Genomic DNA, 20933 nt, shown 5'->3' with positions numbered 1-20933 from the left:
AAATCAGCTTCATGGTCCGTATCGCACTTCAATCGATTCACAATTAAGTATTTCTTTATTTTCCACCTAGTCGATACAATGATTGCTTAAGGCAATTTTTAATGGTCAAAAGTGGTATATGTTTCATATATTATCAACATCTTCAGCCACATAACACTGTTTAGATGAAAAATATATAAATTGACAAAGTAATGCTTTAGAGGAAGTGTCCTTAAAATTAACATAAGATTGACAACATTAAAACAAACAAATAACTCAACGAGAAAATATATAAATTATTTCTACAATAGAAAGCAGTCGTCTAGGAAACACTTGTAAAATATTCCATAGAGAAATTGTCCTAATGAATATTCTTTTCTTAATAATTCATGAAAAAAGGTCAATTTATAAATTAAAAATTATACAATTTATAAGTAATTGTCGAAATGAAGAAATCCAGATATCACAGTGTGGCTCTTATTATTAATGCAGATGAAAATATAACTAATTCCTAGTTGTCAAATCTTACTAAGCCTGCTTTCCTTTGGAACAGTAACTCCTGTCATTCTTTCACAGTTTTGCGTCGGGTGTAATATTGACGATGCGTTCTTCCTTGCTCTTGCACCTGAGGAGGTGGAGAAGCGGGGGATATAGGTGTGTCAAGAACTTCCTTGCTGTCACCTATAGCTTCAACTGAGGAGGAATAAGTTGTAGGGCTATCTGTAGGTGGAGAAATTCCAATTCGATTTTCGTGATCTTTCTCAAGCATTTTCAAATATACTAGAATTTGATAATATAATGGATTCTTGTCTTCTACAGCCTCATTAAGGTTATCATTTTTCTTTACAAGTTGGTCTAGATGAATATATAGATGTATTTGAAGACGGAACGAGTTTCGTCAAATGTTCGTACTTGCAAAACCTCTACATTATGTCCAGGGTTAGATGTTCATTTTTTTACTTTTATCAAGTGTATTGCCGAACAGGTGAGCTTTCAGGCAGGAATCGAAACTGCTCCTTCTTAAGTAAAACAAATTTACAGTAGTATTTTAATATTATCGTACACGATTATGTTATCGAGACCAGAACAGATGTTGCACCTTACATACATAAAGCCATGGGAGGTTTTGGGATTGCCTATTACTGTTTTCGTCGTAATATAAGACTGGGAATTTCACGTTTTTGTGTTAAAATGTTATAAAAGCCGCAGTCATTTTATTTGCGCACGTTACATTTAAAAACATTGTATCCTTTTGCATTCGTAACGACTTGTACAGCGAGCACACTTTCCAGCTGAGTTCAAGGTCACGAATAATCGTCATTTTGGAAGTGTTAATGATATTTTTTCTCTTTCCAATTTGATTGTGAATAGTGACGGGCAGAACTAAATATAATGCATTCGAGAACTTGAGGATTGATACTTTCGAAACCATAACCTGTAGAAGTTGATGTAGGCCTAATTTACTTGGTACAAGATTTTCAAACCGACTAGGAACCTAAGAGGATAGAATAGAACGCTAGGAACAGTATACCGGTGACCAAATTGCAAGAAGATGCCGCAAGGCAAATTCCCAGGAATCTAAGTCAGCACGTACATGATTAAAGCAGCAGGAATCCAGGGTTTACAGTGGCTACTCAGAGTGCTCAATGCAGTTTGGAAAGATGGCAAGATACTTACTGATTGGAGCAAGGGTGTCATTTTCCCCCTGTTTAAGAAAGGAAATCACTGAAAATGCTCGAATTACCTGGGAATAACACTCCTTTCTCATGGCCTTAAGATTCTTGAGAAAATCTTATAGAGCAGATTGCGAGTCATCTTAGAGCCAGAGTTTGAAAAGGAACAGTATGGCTTCAGACCTAACAAGTCTACATCAGACCTAATCTTCAGTGTCCGTATGTTAATGCAAAAATATTGGGAAAAACGCAGAGATCTCTTTATGGTTTTCCTTAACATGGAGAAGGCATATGACAGTATTGCAAGAGAGAAGGTATGGGAATGCTTGAAAAAAAGGAATATGCCGGAGGGACTGTTGAGGAAAGTTCAGATGCTGTATGAACACTGTACCAGCTGTGTGCGATTGGGTGACGGACATTCATCCTGGTTCAAGACCGAAAGTGGAATCCAGCAAGGCAGTGCACTATCCCCATTGTTTATCACCATCATGGATGACATAATGAAGAACATCCTTGGCCTTTGCTGATGATGTTATGATCTGGGGAGAAACTGAGGAACAAGTTCAGTCGAGACTCAATGAATGGAAGGTTAAGTTCCAGGGGTTCAATCTCAAGATAAGTGAACTCAAAACAGTAGTGATGGCAATAAACAGAGAGGGACAACCAGCGAACATCATGCTAGGAAACCATCCATTAGATTGTGTGAAACGCTTTACATACCTCGGCAGTGTAATATCTCGAGATACGTTAGTCGCAAATAGTGTGCAGAAGCGTTCTCACTTTTACCAGCAAGTACAAACACTCCTCTGGGATTCCAAAGTACCAACAAAATCAAAGCTAGTGATGTTCAATCAGTACTTCATACCAGTCTTAACATATGGTATTGAAACCTGCACCCTCACTAAGGAAGACTCATCAAGGTTGCAGGCGTCCGAGATGAATTACCTTAGGTCCACAATTCAAAAAACCAAACTAGACAAGTTAAGGAATGATGTGGTTAGGAAGGAAGCTGAGATTCATTGTTAGATCGGGTCAGCATGTCCAGACTGAGGTGGTTTGGGCAAGTAATGAGGATGGAGCCAACAAGGACAGCATATGTTTACTTGGAGAGACATGTGGCAGGGAAACGGATGTTGGGAAGACCAAGAACCCACTTTATGGACATCGTAAAGATGGACATGCAGATCGGGGAAGGACACCGGAGGATGTCATTAACAACAGACTGTATCTCAATAAGACAGAATGGAAGAGGCTCTCCAACGGTACCCGCGAAACTGGAACTGTAAAATGATGATGATGATCTAACCTCATCTTGAATGTCTGTCGGTAACCTATTAACAGCTCATATGGACTCAGCCAACGTAATAACTAAATCGTTGTGATTGGAGGAAGTGCCCCAGTTATGTTTTGGAACCTTATTCAGTAACATGAGATTAGGATCAAGGTCATCTCGACTAAGATTCACTACCCATGGGTGATAAACATTCGATTCTACGTTATTTGACAAATTTGAGGTATGGTGGGAAGTAGCTTTTATCTGATTATTCCACTTCTTGTCGAGAGTGTTTTTGTTTTTGTTTTGTTTTTTCAGTAAAATCTTATTGAGTCTATTGGTGACATGAGCTTGAAAAGAAATACATTTGAGAGGACATAAAAGGGTCGAAACTTCCAAATGAGTTTCGTAGAGACTATTGTTAAGAAGAGCTTTCTCTCTCTGGAGGAATTTAATTTCTTCCCTTATCCAAATTTTATCAGGTTTTCATTGGGTTGCGCAAGTTTTAGCCATATCTATATGAGTTTTGTTTGTAAATTTTAAAAAATTGGGTTTGACTTTATTAGTTAGGCATTTTCTCAAACCATATAAATCTTTACCTAATTTGGCAACCTTTATCTTCAAATTACAGTAAAGGTTTGCTTTTTTACTTGCCTGGATGGCGTTACCATTGCATGTTATAAATCTCGTTCAGTATTGGCGGTTATCACTTTACAAATAAAAAGTATTTACATAATCCTCCTTTTCAAAACAAAACAACCATCTGTATTAGATTGGACGATATCTAAACATGTTTCAGCCTACCTAAAGGCCATCCTCAGTAGAAGCTCATTTATGCAAACAAATAAAAACAATGATGAAGTGTGTGGAATTAAAATACAATGATCATGATTGACAAAGTAAAAACATGTTGAGGTAAAGATTGCTCTCGCCTGAAAACTCCCTTGGATGACATAAAACGTGTTAATCATTTCTAAAAAGGGAAACACTGTTGCACAGCGTAGTGAGACCGCTAACTGTGCATCATCTGTAACGGGAAACATAGAGAATGAATGAAGGAAACAAAAAAACCAAAAATATCGCGTGGTGGTTAGAGAGGTGTGTGTGTGTGTGTGTGTGTCCCCCCGCTAGAGTTTGCTTCATCACAAAGTGCACAGTGTGTCCCCCCCCCCCCCACTAGAGTTTGCTTCATCTCTATATAATAAGAGTTTTGTCTGTACATTGCTCAGAATTTGAAAACAATGGTATTTCTGTATCGATCATGTCCACAGTAACAAGAAAGTGCAGTTTTTACTTTTCCGTAATGTCTGTCTGTCTGTCTGTCTGTCTGTCTGTCTGTCTGTCTGTCTGTCTGTCTGTCTGTCTGTCTGTATGTATGTATGTATGTATGTATGTATGTATGTATGTATGTATGTATGTATGTATGTACACGCATCACGAGGAAACGGCTGAAGAGAATTTAATAAAAATCGGTATGTGAAGTCGGGGGGTGAGCCGCTATAATCTAGGCTATAAATCATTTTATTCACGCTGAGTGAAATGGTAGTTTTGGGGAAGGCCTAAAATTCAATTCTCAAATTATATTATTAGTGGTCATATCAATAAATACCACATAACTAAAGTGATATAGAATTAAATTTCTGATCATTTACGTCTTATGCATTTTTACCATACCGGCTATGATAACACAGATGTTCATGAATTTGGTTTTTTGTTGGTAAGTCCGTATCAGCGCCGAGCCCCGATAAAATGGGTAAGCAGAATTTAATGAAAATTGGTATATAGAGTCGGGGAATAAGAAACTACAGTTTGAGCTTTAAACAATGTTATTCACCCTGGGTGAAATGGTAGTTTAAGGGAAGGCACCTAAAATTTAATTTTTAAATACCTATGTTCTTCGTCCTGTGGAAAAGTACTACATAACAAAAGTTATAGAGAATACAATTTCCGATCATTTATGTTTTATTCAGTTTCAACGTATCGACTATGATAAGAGTGGTATTTCTGAGTCGGAAGACAATTAATAATGTGAAGGCCTGCAATATCGAAAGCGCTTAACATTGATCAACAATAACATTACACTGACCGTTGTTTATTGTAATGTTCTTTGTCTCTTATGCTGACATTCAACTCCGATAGATGGGATTACTGCTGCGTACCGAGTATAATAGCCTAACTGAATATTGGCAGGAAATAGCTGAGGAGTTAGAAAACTTTCTTCTTTAGCATGCTGTTCCTCTGATTCATACATTTTCTGACACTGCTGGTTCGTAACACACTGGTTCATCTTAGTATGCCAGCTATTCGATACCTACTCTGACGCGCTGTTTTGAATGAGCAGTGTGCGCACTTAAGTCAGAGGATCAGTTAGTAGTAGGAGTAGTAGTATGACACCCCCATGGCACTTAAACCCTTGAAGAGCCTTGGCCTACCAAGCGACCGCTGCTCAGCCCGAAGGCCTGCAGATGATGAGGTGTCGTTTGGCCAGCACGACGAATCCTCTCTGCGTTATTCTTGGCTTTCTTGATCGGGGCCGTTATCTCACCGTCAGATAGCTCCTCAGTTCTAATCACGGAGGCTGAGTGGACCTTGAACCAGCCCTCAGGTCCAGGTAAAGATCCCTGAACTGGCCGGGAATCGAACCCGGGGCCTCCAGGTAAGAGGCAGGCACGCTACCCCTACACCACGGGGTCAGCCAGTAGTAGTATGAACTGGTCTAGAATTGCAATTTAGGCCTATTCCAAATTATAGTACCACAATTCACTAAATAACTCAAAATTCAACCCTGAAATGAGCCGTTTCTTCAGAAAAGCTTCTTCCTCTCCACTTTTATTAAATCTACATTAATTTTATTCCAAATTAGCAGCGAAGATGTGGTTTCTTCTCTGGCTTGGAGGAAAAATTGCCTCCACGTCAGATAGTTCTTTCCCCCCCCAGTGTAGTGAATTGAGATTTTCCGACTCATCGGGTAAGTAAACGGGCATAGTTTTTGCCCTGGAACTATCCACTATTCGAATCCCCCCGCCGAGAAAAGGACGAAGATTGTTCACGGATCACGGATGTCTGCGTTTTGGTCATTCCAGCTCTGTAGCTTTGGACTGTTAGTTTGGCAGCATAGTACTGTTCGTTAAAAGTGAAAAAATGTGTGGTTTTTCATTTGATCGAGTATTTCATATGAAAGCATTGCTTTGAATCGCGCCATTCCTACTGACGTTATTGTAATGACCCATGTTCATTTCAGTTGGGAAAACTACTAAGAGAGTCTTTCTGAGAATCTATAAAGGCAGGCAGAGAGTGAGTGTCTGCCATTATAATGAAAACTTCCCAACCTGATTGTGACTGACGGTAGGCAAGCTGGCCTACCATTACAATGAATATTCCTTAAACCAGTCTTCATATGAGAAAAGACGTTGGTGACTTCCCCGTCGTGTTTCTAGGGCAACGTTAAGAACTATGCAACTTAATATAATCTTGCTCACAACGTTTACACTACCTAACCTAGAATTCTGTATAAAATTTAGAATTCCGTAGTGAAGCATGGGTACATCAGCTAGTCACAGATATAAACAAAGTGCACAGTGTCCTACTTTGTCTCTGTTTTATATTTCTCTCTGTAAGATTGGAGATATATTGTTGACTCATATTTGTTTACTAGAATGGATCGTGAAGTGGAAATTGGAGTCCCCAACCCTGAGGCCCGATGTGATATCTTACAGAAGTTGCTGTCTGGAACCTCGCACTTGCTCTCCGATGGAGACATAAAAGGTAAGAAGAAACATCACAATGGTGTGAAGATTCTTGTTTTCGAAGAGAAGTGTAGTTCTCCTGATTATTGCTGTGAAATCAATATGAAGTCAAACTTACCGATATAGTGAAACGTTGTTAAGACGTTTCTCAGGGGACAAGGGAAAAGAACATGTTAAGTGAGAAAATGTACTAATGAATATACAAATAAAAACTTATCCAATAAGGATATGGTAACACTCGATACGATTTTTTCCTACATGAGGGCATTTTACGTCCTGTATCCGTGAGTACAGTGAAAAATATAGGCCTGTCTACCATTTCTAAGGATTAGAGGAAAGTATTAAAAGGTGTGAAAAACACGAGAGAACCAATATGAAAACATTTGTACAGGGCAACAAAAATATTGAAGTATTATTGCAGATCACACTCTCTCTAAAGCAAATGTTAGTAGAAGCAGTAGATTATTAAACATTTTCTGATCACATTCTTAGACAATGAATTGAAGGTTACACTCAACATGTGCAACTGCGAGGAATGACTTTGGCCCCCATTTTGAATTGAACAAAACTTGGACCAACTTGAGTGATCGAGTCGAAAGTGCGAGTTGCATCCTTTGCGCACTTATGCCAGTCCACATTCTGACAGATTTTAATTTTGTCTTCAGTATTAAGAAATTTCACATTTTCCATATCCATAACTATGCTATCACAAGACAAATATGCATCACGCTAGTCAATTTCACATGATTATGTTCCTAATCCAGATATATGCTACTGTATCACGAGACAAATATTACCTACACTTCACTGTTCCACTCAATACAAAATAAATTTCTACCTTCTGAATGGAATGTGAAATACAAGCAAAAACAATCTCACTCTGCTATTCAGCAATCTCGCTGATAACCGCCAAGCAAAACTGAACTTTCCTGAGGCTGACGGCTTGCTCCCTGAAAGTGCAACTTATCCTTTGAAGTTCAGGAAGGCCTTTTCCCGCAATCATGCAGCTGTGGCGACGGCTCTTACCCGAGTTGGAAATCACGTTTCTTTCAGAAGTGATGACAAATACAGTAATATGTGATTGTACTAAGTGGTGATAGCGAAAATTTGTGACACGATAAGGGAGGTATTTTTATATAGATTTAATGCAATTAGAATCGGGACTTTGAATTTACGACGTGTTAATGAGGGACGCACTAACAAGGTTTTGCAGTGTTCCTCAACCACTGAGGAGTTCATCAGTTTATTTTATAGTGGAACTGTTCTTAAGATAATTAATTTTTGTGTTTGTTTCACAAAATGCCTCTACACTGTACGTGACCAAGTCAGTTATTTTTGAATGATTGGGAATTTTCTGTTAGTTTTAACATTAAGGGGAGCTGAACAGTGAATAGAATGACATAAACATTGAAGATAATGTCATAGTGTACCACTCTTTAGAACTTATGCTAGTTAAATGTATGAACTTTTAAAAAATTGAAAAAAAAATTATGGGTAAATTTGTTGGAACAGGGCCCTCGTCTTAGAGGCTGTGATCTCTCAGAATTGAGAATGCCCAAACTAAAATATCACTGTCCAATATCACTCAGACTCTGGTCAAAGGAGGACTTTTCGTGAATTTGAAAAACTAGCACATATTCAAGTGAAAAAAAAAATCTCACTGAAACATACAACTATGAGTATTTCAGAAGTAAATATACCGTGGATGTGTTGTTATGTGTAACATGGAAAGAAATTACAACCGAGCTCGATAGCTGCAGTCGCTAGCTGCGGCTAGTGTCCGGTATTCGGGAGATAGTGGGTTCGGACCCCACTGTCGGCAGCCCTGAAGATGATTTTCCGTGGTTTCCCATTTTCACACCAGGCAAATGCTGGGGCTGTACCTTAGTTAAGGCCATGACCTCTTCTTTTCCACTCCTAGCCATTTCCTGTCCCATCATCACCATAAGACTTATCTGTGTCGGTGCAATGTAAAGCAACTTCTCAAAAAAAAAAATGACTGAATCTTAAAAATTGAGTTTCAGTGACAGAAATATCACACATTATTTTGTCTTGAAGAAGAAGGAAAGAATATTTAATTCTGAATAATTTGTTGAAAAATGAAAATTCTCAGCCTGTTGCCAGTCATTCGACCGGGTCAGGAATCAATTAATGAAGCCCACCATCTAGCGGCGAGGATAGGAATTCTGCCGGCTACTGAAGCCTGTCGCACTGAATAATTTTGATATCAGTATGATTTGTGTAGATAGTGCAATTCACTCATGAATGGTGACACTGTAGACGTCACATGCACTTTTGTCATAATCAGAAGAAAGTCACTATCATGAAAATCATTCAGCCCTGAATTTGACCCAAACATTGAAAGAGACACTGATCCAAGCACATGTAGGAAATTAATAATAGAAATACAGTAGGACCCCTATTTAACATTTTTACAGGAACCTGATTCTTCTTACCTTTATGGGGGTAAACCTTAAATCGAGGTTTCCGTACAAAGCACACCTTTTCAAGAGATCTTTCCGTGTATTAACCAAGAAACAAACTGACAAAAAATTATATTGAACCCATCATAGGCCATTATTTGTCCTGCCTATTACAAAAATCAAGTATCGGGTTCATTGTCACCATCATCATAGAACCTCTCCAGCTTGCCAGGTAGGGTGGTGTCAAACGAGTCTTTGCCATCGTTCTCTGTTCAGAAATGCCTTCAAATCAGTCAGTCACTATTGATCTGCATTTAGGGCAGTCGCACAGATGGTAGATTCCCTATCTGTCGTTTTCGTAGCCTTTTCTTAAATGACTGCAAAGAAATTGAAAAATTTATTGAGCTTCTCAAATCAAATCAAAATCTCTTTGCAAATGAGGTGTCTACCTTGGTGGCAAATGGTACACTAAAATACATTATTGTTAAGCACTAAATATTAAATTAACAAGAGAAGAAAATTTCCCTATAATACAATATTGTACAATTTATGCTAACAATGTTTTCTATTAAACACACAGCTCATCCTTAATAAATTTATATGTTTACAAAATTCTACTTATAATATCTCCTGTACTACTTACAAATATAGTCAACTGATATACAGTATGTGGAATTACTTCAAATGATACTATACAACTGCTATAAGATTAATATTTACATTGCATTTATTTGCTTATTTACTTTTTTTTTTTTTTTTTTTAGCATAACGACCTGCTGCGTCTTAACCAGAGCCCCTTTTGCCACCACTTTTCAGAGTTCCTGAAGGGCCTTCACAGCTACCGTAGCGGTCCCAGGGCCCTCAAAGTCCCCACTGTACTTCACCCCTACAGGCAGTCCCCTACTTTGGCTGTCCAAACTCCTTAGACCAGGGGATGGAATTAATTTATTCACACACATTTTTTTATTTACATTAACCTGCACTGGTCGAATGCCCTCTAACACTTAATTTATTTTCTCTGTTGCTGTTTATTCTCGTCTTGAATATCTGTACAGATTTTGGAAAAGGATCAAACACTACCCCTGGTAAACTGTTCCACTCCTTCACACCCTTCCCAGTGAATGAAAATTTACCCCAATCGCTTCTGCTAAAATTCCTTCTAATTTTATATTTGTGGTCAGTCGTGCCGATATAATTATTTTCCAACTGAAGCCTCTCACGGATATCTCCCCATGCTTCTTCTCTTGTATAGGCTCTATATAATCCTATAAGTCTAGTATTCTCCCTTCTCTTACTTAAAGTTTCCCACCCAAGTTCCTTTAACATTTCTGATACACTACTCTTTCTCCTGAAATCCCCTGTTACAAATCTTGCTGCTTTCCTCTGCACACTATCTATTTCTTTTATTAGGTATTCTTGGTGAGGATCCCAAACACTGTTTGCATATTCCAATAATGGACGAACCATACTCAAGTAACTTTTTTCTTTTAATTCTTTGTTGCATCCTTTAAGTAGCCTCATTATGACATGTAACGATCTGTATGCTTTCCCAACAATGTCATCAACATGACCCTTCCAGTGCAAATTACTTTCAAATCTCACACCTAAGTATTTGCACTTGCCATCTTTTGGGATAACTACCCCATCCATAGTATATTCAAATTCAGTTTTAAAACTCCTGTTTGTAAATGTTGTAACAGTTGATTTGCCTCCATTAACCTTCATATTATTTTCTTCAACCCATTGTTGGATACTTTTAAGGTCCCTTTGTAATTCTGAACAATCCTCAATGTTGTTTATTTCCCTATAAACAATTATGTCATCTGCATACAATCTTATTTTTGATGTTATATTGTTCCCTAAATCATTTGCATATATTAAGAAAAGTAACGGACCGATTATACAGGGAGATTAATTTAGGTGTTCAGACTTCTTCTGGCATGCCGTGGGAAGTCCCGAGCGATCGCCATATGGCTTCTGTCAACACGGCGAGATAAGAAGTGTTCACTGCAGCGCGCAACTGTTTAGCACTCTGTCCCTCAATTAGTTAGAAAATATTGGACTTTTAAGGTGTTATTATCACGATGGTTAAATACACTATAGAGCAAAGAATATTTTTGGTTGAGTGTTATTTGCACAAGGAGAAGAAACCAAGTTGCCTTTGAAAATTCCGTAGACAATTTCCCGGTGCGACAGTTACGTTCAGCTCGTTTACAAGTGGCATAGTACTGGTTCCGTAAGCAATAAGAAAAAGAAGCGAAGGAGAACAGCTCTCACACGAGAGAGGTTAGAAGATACAGGCAAGACTCCAGGTCAGTCCACATAAGTCGCTTCGGAGAGTAGCTCAGGAAAGTGGTATTTCACCTTCTTCAGCACGTTATGCAATAAAATTGTTACATTTACGATCTTATCGGACTCATTCAGTCCATAACATGCTGCCTAGAGATTTCAGTGCAAATATACGATTTTGCAATTGGCTAATAAATAGTGTCCACGACGGTATTGTGGATCCGAACTTTCTTTTTATGAGCGACGAAGCCTGGTTTCATTTGAGTGGATATGTCAATTCACAGAACAATAGAATCTGGGATACAAACAACCTGCACATTTTACAGCCGAGACCTCTGCACGATGTGAAGGCGGGTGTGTGGTGCGCTGTCAGTGCCCGACGAATTATCAGTCCGATATTTTTTCAGGACACGATTACTTCTGACCGTTATATTCACAACATTCTGGAACCTTTTTTGCTGAACTGACTGAAGAAGAGAAAAGGTACAGCTATTTCCAGCAGGATAGTGCAACAGCCCGTACGACGCGTAGCTCTATGCAACGGTTACGGGAAATGTTCGATGATGATCAAATCATCAGGAAAGGCTTATGGCCCTTGTTCGCCTGATTTAAGCACATGTGATTTTTATCTATAGGGAAATCTTAAAGGAAAAGTTTACAGCAATAATCCTCGAACTGCAGAAGAATAAAAAACTGAAATTAGGAACATTGTGCGTTCTATCGGTGTCCATGAACTACACACTGTGTTTCGAAATCTCATTACAAGAGGTGAAGCTTGCATTGCAGCTGAAGGAGATCACTTTCAGCATCGTCTGTAAATACTGGTGAGTTCAGTTTAATTTCCTAGTTGATTTATTTATTTATTTGTTTGTTTATATATTTATTTATTCCTGGCGAGTTCAGTTTAATTTCCTAGTTGATTTATTTATTTCTTTATTCATTTACTTATTTGTCCATATCATCTATGTAGCCCCTGAGTTCAGTTTCGTTTAGTTTCTATAGGCGTAATCATGCCGCTTCTTTGAGCCGACTATGCCTGCTTGTCATGGCGGGCACTGCGCTCACTGTCTCCGCTTCCCAGCGCGCCTAATCCTCGGCACTACGTTCTGCACTTTCAAGTTAATCACCCTGTACTACCCTGTGCAATTCCCTTCCAAACTTTCTCTTCCTGCGATACATTATTTCCTACTTTGACTTTCTGAACTCTTGAATTTAGAAATGTTTTTATCCAACGTGTAACCCTTACGTCCAACCCTATTCCCTCCAATTTCTTTAATAATATTCCATGTTCCACTCTATCAAAGGCTTTGGAAAGATCTATGGCTATGCAATCTAACTGGCTTCCTGAATCCAATTGATCTGATATGTCCTGCTGAAATCCCACCAGTTGTGCCTCACAAGAAAATTTCTTTCTAAATCCATACTGGCTCCTCATGAACCAATTTTTATCATCACATATCCCTCTGATGTACTTTGATATTAAACTCTCCAGTATTTTACAAACTATACTGGTCAGGCTGATTGGTCTGTAGTTCTCTGGTTTCCTTTTATCACCCTTTCCTTTATAAATTGGTATTATTATAGATTCCTTCCATTCCTTTGGTATTACACTATCATTTATGACATAGTCAAAGAGAAATTTTAAATAAGGCACTATGTACCACCCCATTGTCTTTAATACCTCCCCAGTAATTTGATCACTTCCTGCTACTTTTCCTTGCTGAAGCAGTTGGATTTCACTGAAAATATCTTCATTTGTGAATGAGAAGCTTCTTGTTTCCCTCTGTGTCTCTCCCTCTCTATCTTCTGTTTCGGTTTCCAACTCTTGACAATCTTCTACTGAATCTCTGAATTCCCTACTAAATAGGTTTGCTTTCTCAGTATCTGTTAAATAGTGTTCACCCCCTTCTCCTACCATTGTAGGAATTTGGATTCCTTTTCCTTTTTGACCCTGATTCATGAATACAGCTTTTTCCATTTCCCTTTGTGGTCATTACCCTCTTGAAGTATGCCATTCATATAATTCTCTTTTGCTTCCTTTTTCACTCTATTCAGTTCCCTCATTAGCTGTTTTCTAGTTTCTCTACTCTCCCTACCCTCTTTGATTTTCCTGTTTACTATCCTACATTTTCTTTTTAATTTTCTTATTTCCCTTGTATAGTCAACAGGGTCTGAGGTCATTTTACCCTTCTTAACAGGTGCAAATCTCTTCTCTCCTTCCCAAATGATTCCTTTAAATTTAGCCCAAAGTGTATCCATGTTACTCCCTTCACTTATCCAACAACTGAATTGTGATTTAAGCTAAGTCCTAAATTCATCAACTTTAGTTTTTCTGTACTCCCTTGGTAAGTTAGTATTCTCTCTCACCACTAACTCCCAATTCCCTCCCTCGTCTTCTCTCCACATCCTCTCTCAGTTGGTATCAGTATCAGGTTAATATTCAAAACATACTGATAGATGAACTATGATAGCCGTCATACCCACTGTTTACCTAGATATATAATATCTCATTATAATGGTTACGTACATCACAGGGAGATAAACGTGGTTAATGCTAAATTCTGTACGTATACGCAACATAGCAGTTTTATTATGGTTTTTATTCGATAAAGCATGCATCAAACACAGCAAGGCATTATGTCCCAGAAAACTTTTTTCTAGGAAATTGAATCCCCATTATTTGAGGGGACTCGATTCCTTAACAGGACTAACCATATCAGGCAGTGTATTCTCTTTTAAGGTGCACATATTTCTCTGACTTGTTTCATCTTTTCTTTCCGTACATTACACTGTGATAATCTTGATAGGTCAAGTGAAAGAAATACAAACAGATTATAGTGCGAGGAAAATCAGCGAACACATGAAATATATCAACAAAACAGATTAAACTCTAAACTAAGAAATCCAAATTAACATATTCGTAAGGTAAGCAAAAAAAAAAAAATTCACTCAACGGCCATAACATAAACATTCACTGTTCACAAATTTAATTTGTCGAAAATAAAAATACTTTGTGGGACTGGTGGGTGGATCTGTTGATTGATAATCCTTTAAGTTACTGTATAGCAGAACACCAGGTGGATGGACAATGGAGATTATTGCCTAATGCAGTGGGTTATAGGGAAAGTGAATCTATAATAGATACGATGAGAAAAAGAAGAATTGCCTTTTTCTGTCATCTTTCTAGATTAAATGATAATAGGATAATAAAACAACTATTTAATTACTTTTGGAAAAGTAAAAAAAAAAGTAATTGGTTTAAAGAAGTTCAGAATGATTTAGAAGAGCTGAATATTACAGGAACTCTGAAAAGTGGTGGCAAAAGGGGCTCTGGTTAAGACGCAGCAGGTCGTTAAGCTACTTAGGTTCCAAAATGGGTAAAATATAAATATGTAAATAAATTCAATGTTAATTTTAATCTTATACCAGTTGTATAGTATTATTAGAAGTAATTTCACATACCGTACTGTATATGAGTTTGTAAGATATTATAAGTAGAATTTTGTAAACAATATAAATTTATTAAGGATGATGTGTGTGTTTAATAGAAAAAATTATTAGCGTAAATTGTATAATATTGTATTCTAGGAAAATTTTCTTCGTCTCCTGTTAATTTAAAATTTAGTGCTTGACAATAATGTATTTTAGTGTACCATTTGCCACCGAGGTAGACACCTCATTTGCAAATAAAGAGATTTTGATTTGAAATTGAAAATAGAGAAGAAAAAAGGATTCTCAAGAACAAACAAATAAGATTGTCATTAAAAACTGTACAATACAAACAATATGTCATATCTGATGAAGAAAGGGCAGCCAGGTCAGCCAGAATGAAGAGGTTTTCGGAAAGGAAGAAGATGATGCAAGCTAAATCTTCAGTTAATTCTTTGTTAACATAAATGTATTTGGGTTTGATTTAAGTGCTCCAATGTGGGCGTAAACTATGTAAATAAATAATAAATAGCAGAACCTACAAATGACCAAAACAGTCAATATATCAGCACGCTGAGTGCAAGAGGGTTAACTTCAGATGACTTCCCTTTGTCTCTCCCTTACCCTTCACCTTAAGGTACACAAGTATCTGGTTGTCCTGAAAAATGTGCTGTTTCTTCATCTAATCGGGATTCCCACCTAGAAATCTTATCATGCTGCTTCTTGCCTAGCACCACAGTATTTTGCAGTCAGTATTATCGTATGTAATTGTCAGGAGATCCTGTGGATCGACTGGCTGCCTGTATTGGGTACGAAATTTGATGTCAGAAGGCTGTAGCGTCTCTAAATACTTTGTTCACTGCTTCGTTTATTCCTCACAAATATAGTTGCAGTTACAAAGTATTATTCCCCCTTCTTATTTTAAATGTTAAGAGAGAGAAGTTTGTAAGCTGCAAGCTTGTGAAATGAAGTTTCTACGAACTACCATCCAAAAAACACACAAGCGCTATGTCAGAAATTATGGCATCAGAATGGACCTGGAAGTGGACTCGGCAATAGAGAAGCTGAGGATTTGGAGACTAACATGGTATGGACATAGCACAAGAACACCACATGTATGCTTAGAATGAAGAGTTGAAGGAAGAAGACCAGTAGAGAGACACCAGAGAGGATATGGGACTTAGTGGTGAGAGAGAATGTATTTCTGAACAGACGATAATGATAAATACACTGGAGGGGTTCTATGATGATGAATTTCTACGCTGGAAAACAATATTAATGTATTGTACTTGTTGGGGCATGCTGAGGATCCTCACTTCAACTTGCATATGACATGGAAGAGGTAATGCAAAAAGCTCTAAAAATGATTTATTAATCAAGGAAGTAAAATATCATAAATGGAAATGATTAGCCCCTAATTTATACAAAGGCTGATCAACAAAAAATGAGACCGATTTTTTTTTTTTCCATAGATGTTTATTACTCCATTTCAATGTTTACATGATCTTTTTCAAAGGGGACCTCCTACTTCAGTGCACTTTTTATAGCGTCTCTGCCGGTCCTTGAACACATGCTGCAGACAATTCTTTGTCAGGTCCTTGAGAATCACCTTACTTCAGAGTTCTCAAATCGAATGCCTTTAAGCTTTGCCTTTAGTGATGGGAATAAAAGAAAATCACAGGGTACAAGATCAGAGAGGTGGATGCGGTACACAGATAATGTTGAATCAAGCCAGAAACTGTAAGACTTGATTTGCGACGTGAGGCCAGGCATTGTCATTATGAAGTCGCCACCCATTCCGAGAAAGCTCTGGTCGTTTCTTTGCAGTGTGCTTCCTCAGTGTAGCCAATACTGATGTTTAGTAACAGAAGTGTGAGGGGGAACTGCATGCTGGTAAATCATTCCATTACAGTCAAAAAATGTGATCACCATCACTTTCCCTGCAGATGGAACAACTTTTACCTTTTTTGGCGATTTCCACACTGTGCTGGCTTGTTTTCCTTCAGGATCATAATAATGCCTGAGCTTTTCATAAGTTTCAGTGGCTGTATGGTTTAAATGAAAACAGAATTTGATTGCACTGTACTGCTCCTCTAGCGTCACCTCCATTGTCTGGTATGCAAAATGCACGGAGCGTCTACAAAATAGAACATTACTTCCAACCTACCGATACGATAGTGTTGCCGCCAACGGACATTATACATAAATACCCGCTCTTTTCAAATATTTATGTTACACATAGGAACCAATAGCTGAAGTTGAGTATGTAAATGAAAGAATTATAATAATGCACATACATGTAAACAAGGAACTACTGAAGATAATACAGGTGTATGCTCCACAGACAGGAAGTAGTGTGGTAGAAAAAGAAGAGTTCCTCAATGAACTGGAAACACATATTGTTGGAGATGGGATCATGATAATGGGAGATCTGAATGCTCATGTGGGAACTGATAGAATGGGGCATGAGAATGTTCTGGGCCCACATGGCTATGGCGATAGGAATGAAGATGGAGAGAAACTGTTGGACTTGTGTATCAGAAATAACCTGTTGATAAAGAACACATGGTTTATGAAGAGGAATAGCCATAAGATCAGCCGATATAGTTTGGATGGGCAGTATGGAACACTCATCGATTTTATAATAACAGACCGAGAATGGGGAAGATACGTCATGAATACGAAGATAATCCTCAGTGAAAGTATGGAAGGTGATCATAGATTACTAATTGTAGAATTAAAACAAGTAAAAATCCCTAAAATTGTAGTGAAGAAGAAACCAAAGATCAGGATTTGGGAATTGGAGGAGGAGGATAAAAGAATGGCATTCCAAGATTGTATAAAAAGGAAGTTGCTAACACAGAAATATGAAGTGGACAAGAAGAGTGGCACAATTTAAGACAGACATTTGTGGAAGCAGCAGTTGAGGTATGCGGGAAAACAAAAGCAAAGGTAAAGGGAAAGGAACAAGGTGAAGAAAGAAATGGATGAGGAAAAGCAAAAAATGTATCAGAGGGATGAGAATAAGGTAGAAAGGTTACGTGTGGAATACAAAAGATTGAAACTACAAGTAAAGAGGAGTTTCAAGAAAGAAAAGGAGAAATGTTGGGGAGAGTTTACCAACAAAATTGAGCAAGATATTCGAGGAAATCAGAAGCTAATTGTACAGTCATAAAATCAAAAAAAAAAAAATCAAGGCATTAGAGAGATTACATGACAAAAAGTGTCTTCAGAAGGTGATGGCAAAGTATTTTGAAAAACTTTATAATTAGGATGACTGCTTGGAGGAAGAAGGAGATAAGAAAATGGAAATAATCAACGGAGAAAAAGAGAACCCAATAACATGGTTCGAACGTGAAAGGGCAGTGAAAGCAATGACCAAAAGTAAAGCAAGTGGAAGAGACGAATTTAATGCTGATATGATTAAGGCAGCAGGAAGCATTGGACTACAGTGGCTATACAGAGCCCTCAATGCCATATGGAGGGATGAAAGGATACCTGAAGATTGGCCTCAAGGAAGCATTGTACCATTGTTCAAAAAAGGAAATAAGAAGAAATGTGAAAATTCTAGAGGTACAACCCTATTATCACATGGGCTAAAAATAATGGAGAAAGTCATAGACAAAAGACTGAGCGATATGATAGATACACAGTTAGAGGAAACACAATATGGCTTTAGACCAAATAGATCAACAATAGACTTGACATTTACAGTGCGAACGATAATTGAAAAACATCTGGAAAGGAACAAGGAAATCATATTTGTATTTTTGGATTTGGAAAAAGCTTATGATACAGTTAAGAGAAAACATGTATGGGAATGCCTACTGGAAAGGAATCTACCAAAATCATTAATTAACAAGATAAAAATGTTGTATCATAAGAGTAAAAGCAGTGTACAAATGGGGAGTAGTGACTGAAACATTTTATACAAAAAAGGTCTCAAGCAAGGAAGTGCACTGTCGCCATTATTGTTTATTATATTGATGGATGAAATCATAAAACGTGTAAAACAGAGTATCAGTGGTGACAAAGTGAATGCTTTGGTATTTGCAGATGATGTGGTGATTTGGGGAAAGGGAGAAAAGGAAGTACAAAGGAGACTGGACATTTGGAATGAAAATCTGAAGGAGTTTGGAATGGTAATGCACTGTGGAAAAGAGAAAAAGAGAAGCCAAGTGAACATAGACGGAGAAGGGTTAGAGAATGTGGAACAGTTCACATATCTTGGTAGCATTATTAATGGAAGTAATGAAATCAATCCTGAAATTAATAACAGACTAAGTAAAGGTACAACATTTTATCATCAAATCAGAGAGCTTTTATGGGATGACAAAGTACCCAAGAGAATGAAATTAACATTATATAAACAGTATTCATACCAATTGTAACATACGGACTAGAAACGCTGGTAACTAATAAGAGACAAGATAGTAAGATCCAAGCAGTAGAAATTAAATTTTTAAGAACATCGGTTAAAAAGACAAGATGAGATAGAATTCAAAATATTAAAATCAGAGGAACGGGTAGCAAGAAGGGAATTGGAAAGGGAAGTTAAGGGAAAGAGACCAGTTGGAAGACGGAGAAGAAGGTGGATGGATCAGATTAGAGAAGCTGGATTGGATGTGGTGGAAGTAATGGAGCAGGAAAAGTGGAAGTACGTAAAGCAGTGGAGGAGGCTTGTTAACCACACCCGGGCGACTGGAGTGGGACATTGTTGATGATAGGAAACTATCACGGAAGCTACAGGAAAAAATCAGTCTTTGTTGATCTGCCCTCGTAATATAGAGGAAACTATGGTGTGCTAACATCAGGAAGTGAAGAAGGACCTGGAAGAAATGGGAATACGAGGAATGAAAATCAGCAACAGGGATGTTTACAAGTTGAGGCTCAAGACCCCCAAGAGTTTGATCCGATATCCAGGGACCGTGGACAGAAGAGAGGAGGAGTACTGGACGAGGGTTCGAGTATTCGGCCAAAACAAAATCAGAAAAAGTTGTTCAAAAGCAAGTCAGTTGGTTTATGGAATATTGCCTACTAAATGTTAAGAATAAATTTACTTTTTACTTGTTAAATGTTGAGTTAATCTGAAGCAAACAGAAAGCTCATGTACAGAATGCGACAAACTCTTGAAACATTCCTCATATATGAGTTAGAAATGTAAATTAAATTTTCTAATGCTTAGGTCAATGTGGGAAATAGCCTTAAACTTTTACATAGGTTTTGGCATCTTCGTCTACATGCGGTCCCATGTTTAAATTAAGATGGCTTATTCAGTTGGACTCAAGATAAGCCCTCAGCTGACTGAAAACAGCTAATAGCTTAACACACTTTCGCTTCAGTTTGGCAAAGGACACAACTGACTACTCCAAGGAAAAAAACAAGCTTGAATATGCAAGCTATCTAATATTGGTGCTCATCGTTCGATAATCACATCCTAATGTGAGGCTTTCACTACAAATCTGCACCTGTACAAAACCTTATTACTTGAACATTCTTGAAGCCAAGCTCATCAAGTGAACTTCTGAATGCCACTTAAAGTGGAGTGTGATTTTATCATCTATTTAGTTTTGACATTTCACCTTCTTTTTTTTTACAAGTGTTTAGCTATATTACTTTCTTGAGTGTAATAGCTGAAGATGACCCAAAATGGGTTGAAACGTGTACTGATATTTTAACTATTTTTGACAAGTATTGACTAGTAGGACCTTTCAGAAAATTCTTTTAATAGAATTGAAATTTTATATATGGCTTAAAGGTTTTTGATAGGTGGTGGGTTTTTTTTTTTTTTTTTTTTTTTTGAAATATATATATATAATTGGGTCGTAAGAGAATTTTGATTTGTGAGAGATGGTAGTCAGAATCTGTGTAACCCTAGCATCCTCTTACATTCATGATTTCTGGAGAGAACTTTCTACCAATTGATCTCGTATTCACTTAAGTGAATACAATGAACCTGATAGTCATTTTCTTTGGTGGTTTCTTAAAGCGTGTGGACATTAGTTTGAGGTTGGCCATTCCACATTCGTTAATTAAATGATGTCCGTTGGCATTTATCTTTTTATGTACTGAGAAATTCTCAATATGTTGGTGATCTCGTTCTCTGAGGAGTTCCTGACAT

General features: G+C 37.6%; 1 protein-coding gene across 2 annotated transcripts in view; it reads left to right on the top strand.

Moving 5' to 3' along the window:
- Nucleotides 1-20933, top strand: part of LOC136880960 (ATPase family gene 2 protein homolog A) — a 112475-nt gene that overhangs the window by 32723 nt on the left and 58819 nt on the right. For both annotated transcript variants that reach the window (XM_067153511.2, XM_067153512.2), the window contains exon 5: nt 6581-6690. In XM_067153511.2, the coding sequence (XP_067009612.2) occupies nt 6581-6690 (110 nt within the window). The remainder of the gene's footprint in view (nt 1-6580; nt 6691-20933) is intronic.

This window comes from Anabrus simplex, chromosome 9 (genome assembly GCF_040414725.1).
Source record: "Anabrus simplex isolate iqAnaSimp1 chromosome 9, ASM4041472v1, whole genome shotgun sequence".
In the NCBI taxonomy this organism is placed as follows: domain Eukaryota; kingdom Metazoa; phylum Arthropoda; class Insecta; order Orthoptera; family Tettigoniidae; genus Anabrus; species Anabrus simplex.
The sequence above is the reverse complement of the archived record's forward strand: the minus strand, read 5'-3'. Positions and strand labels throughout refer to the sequence as shown.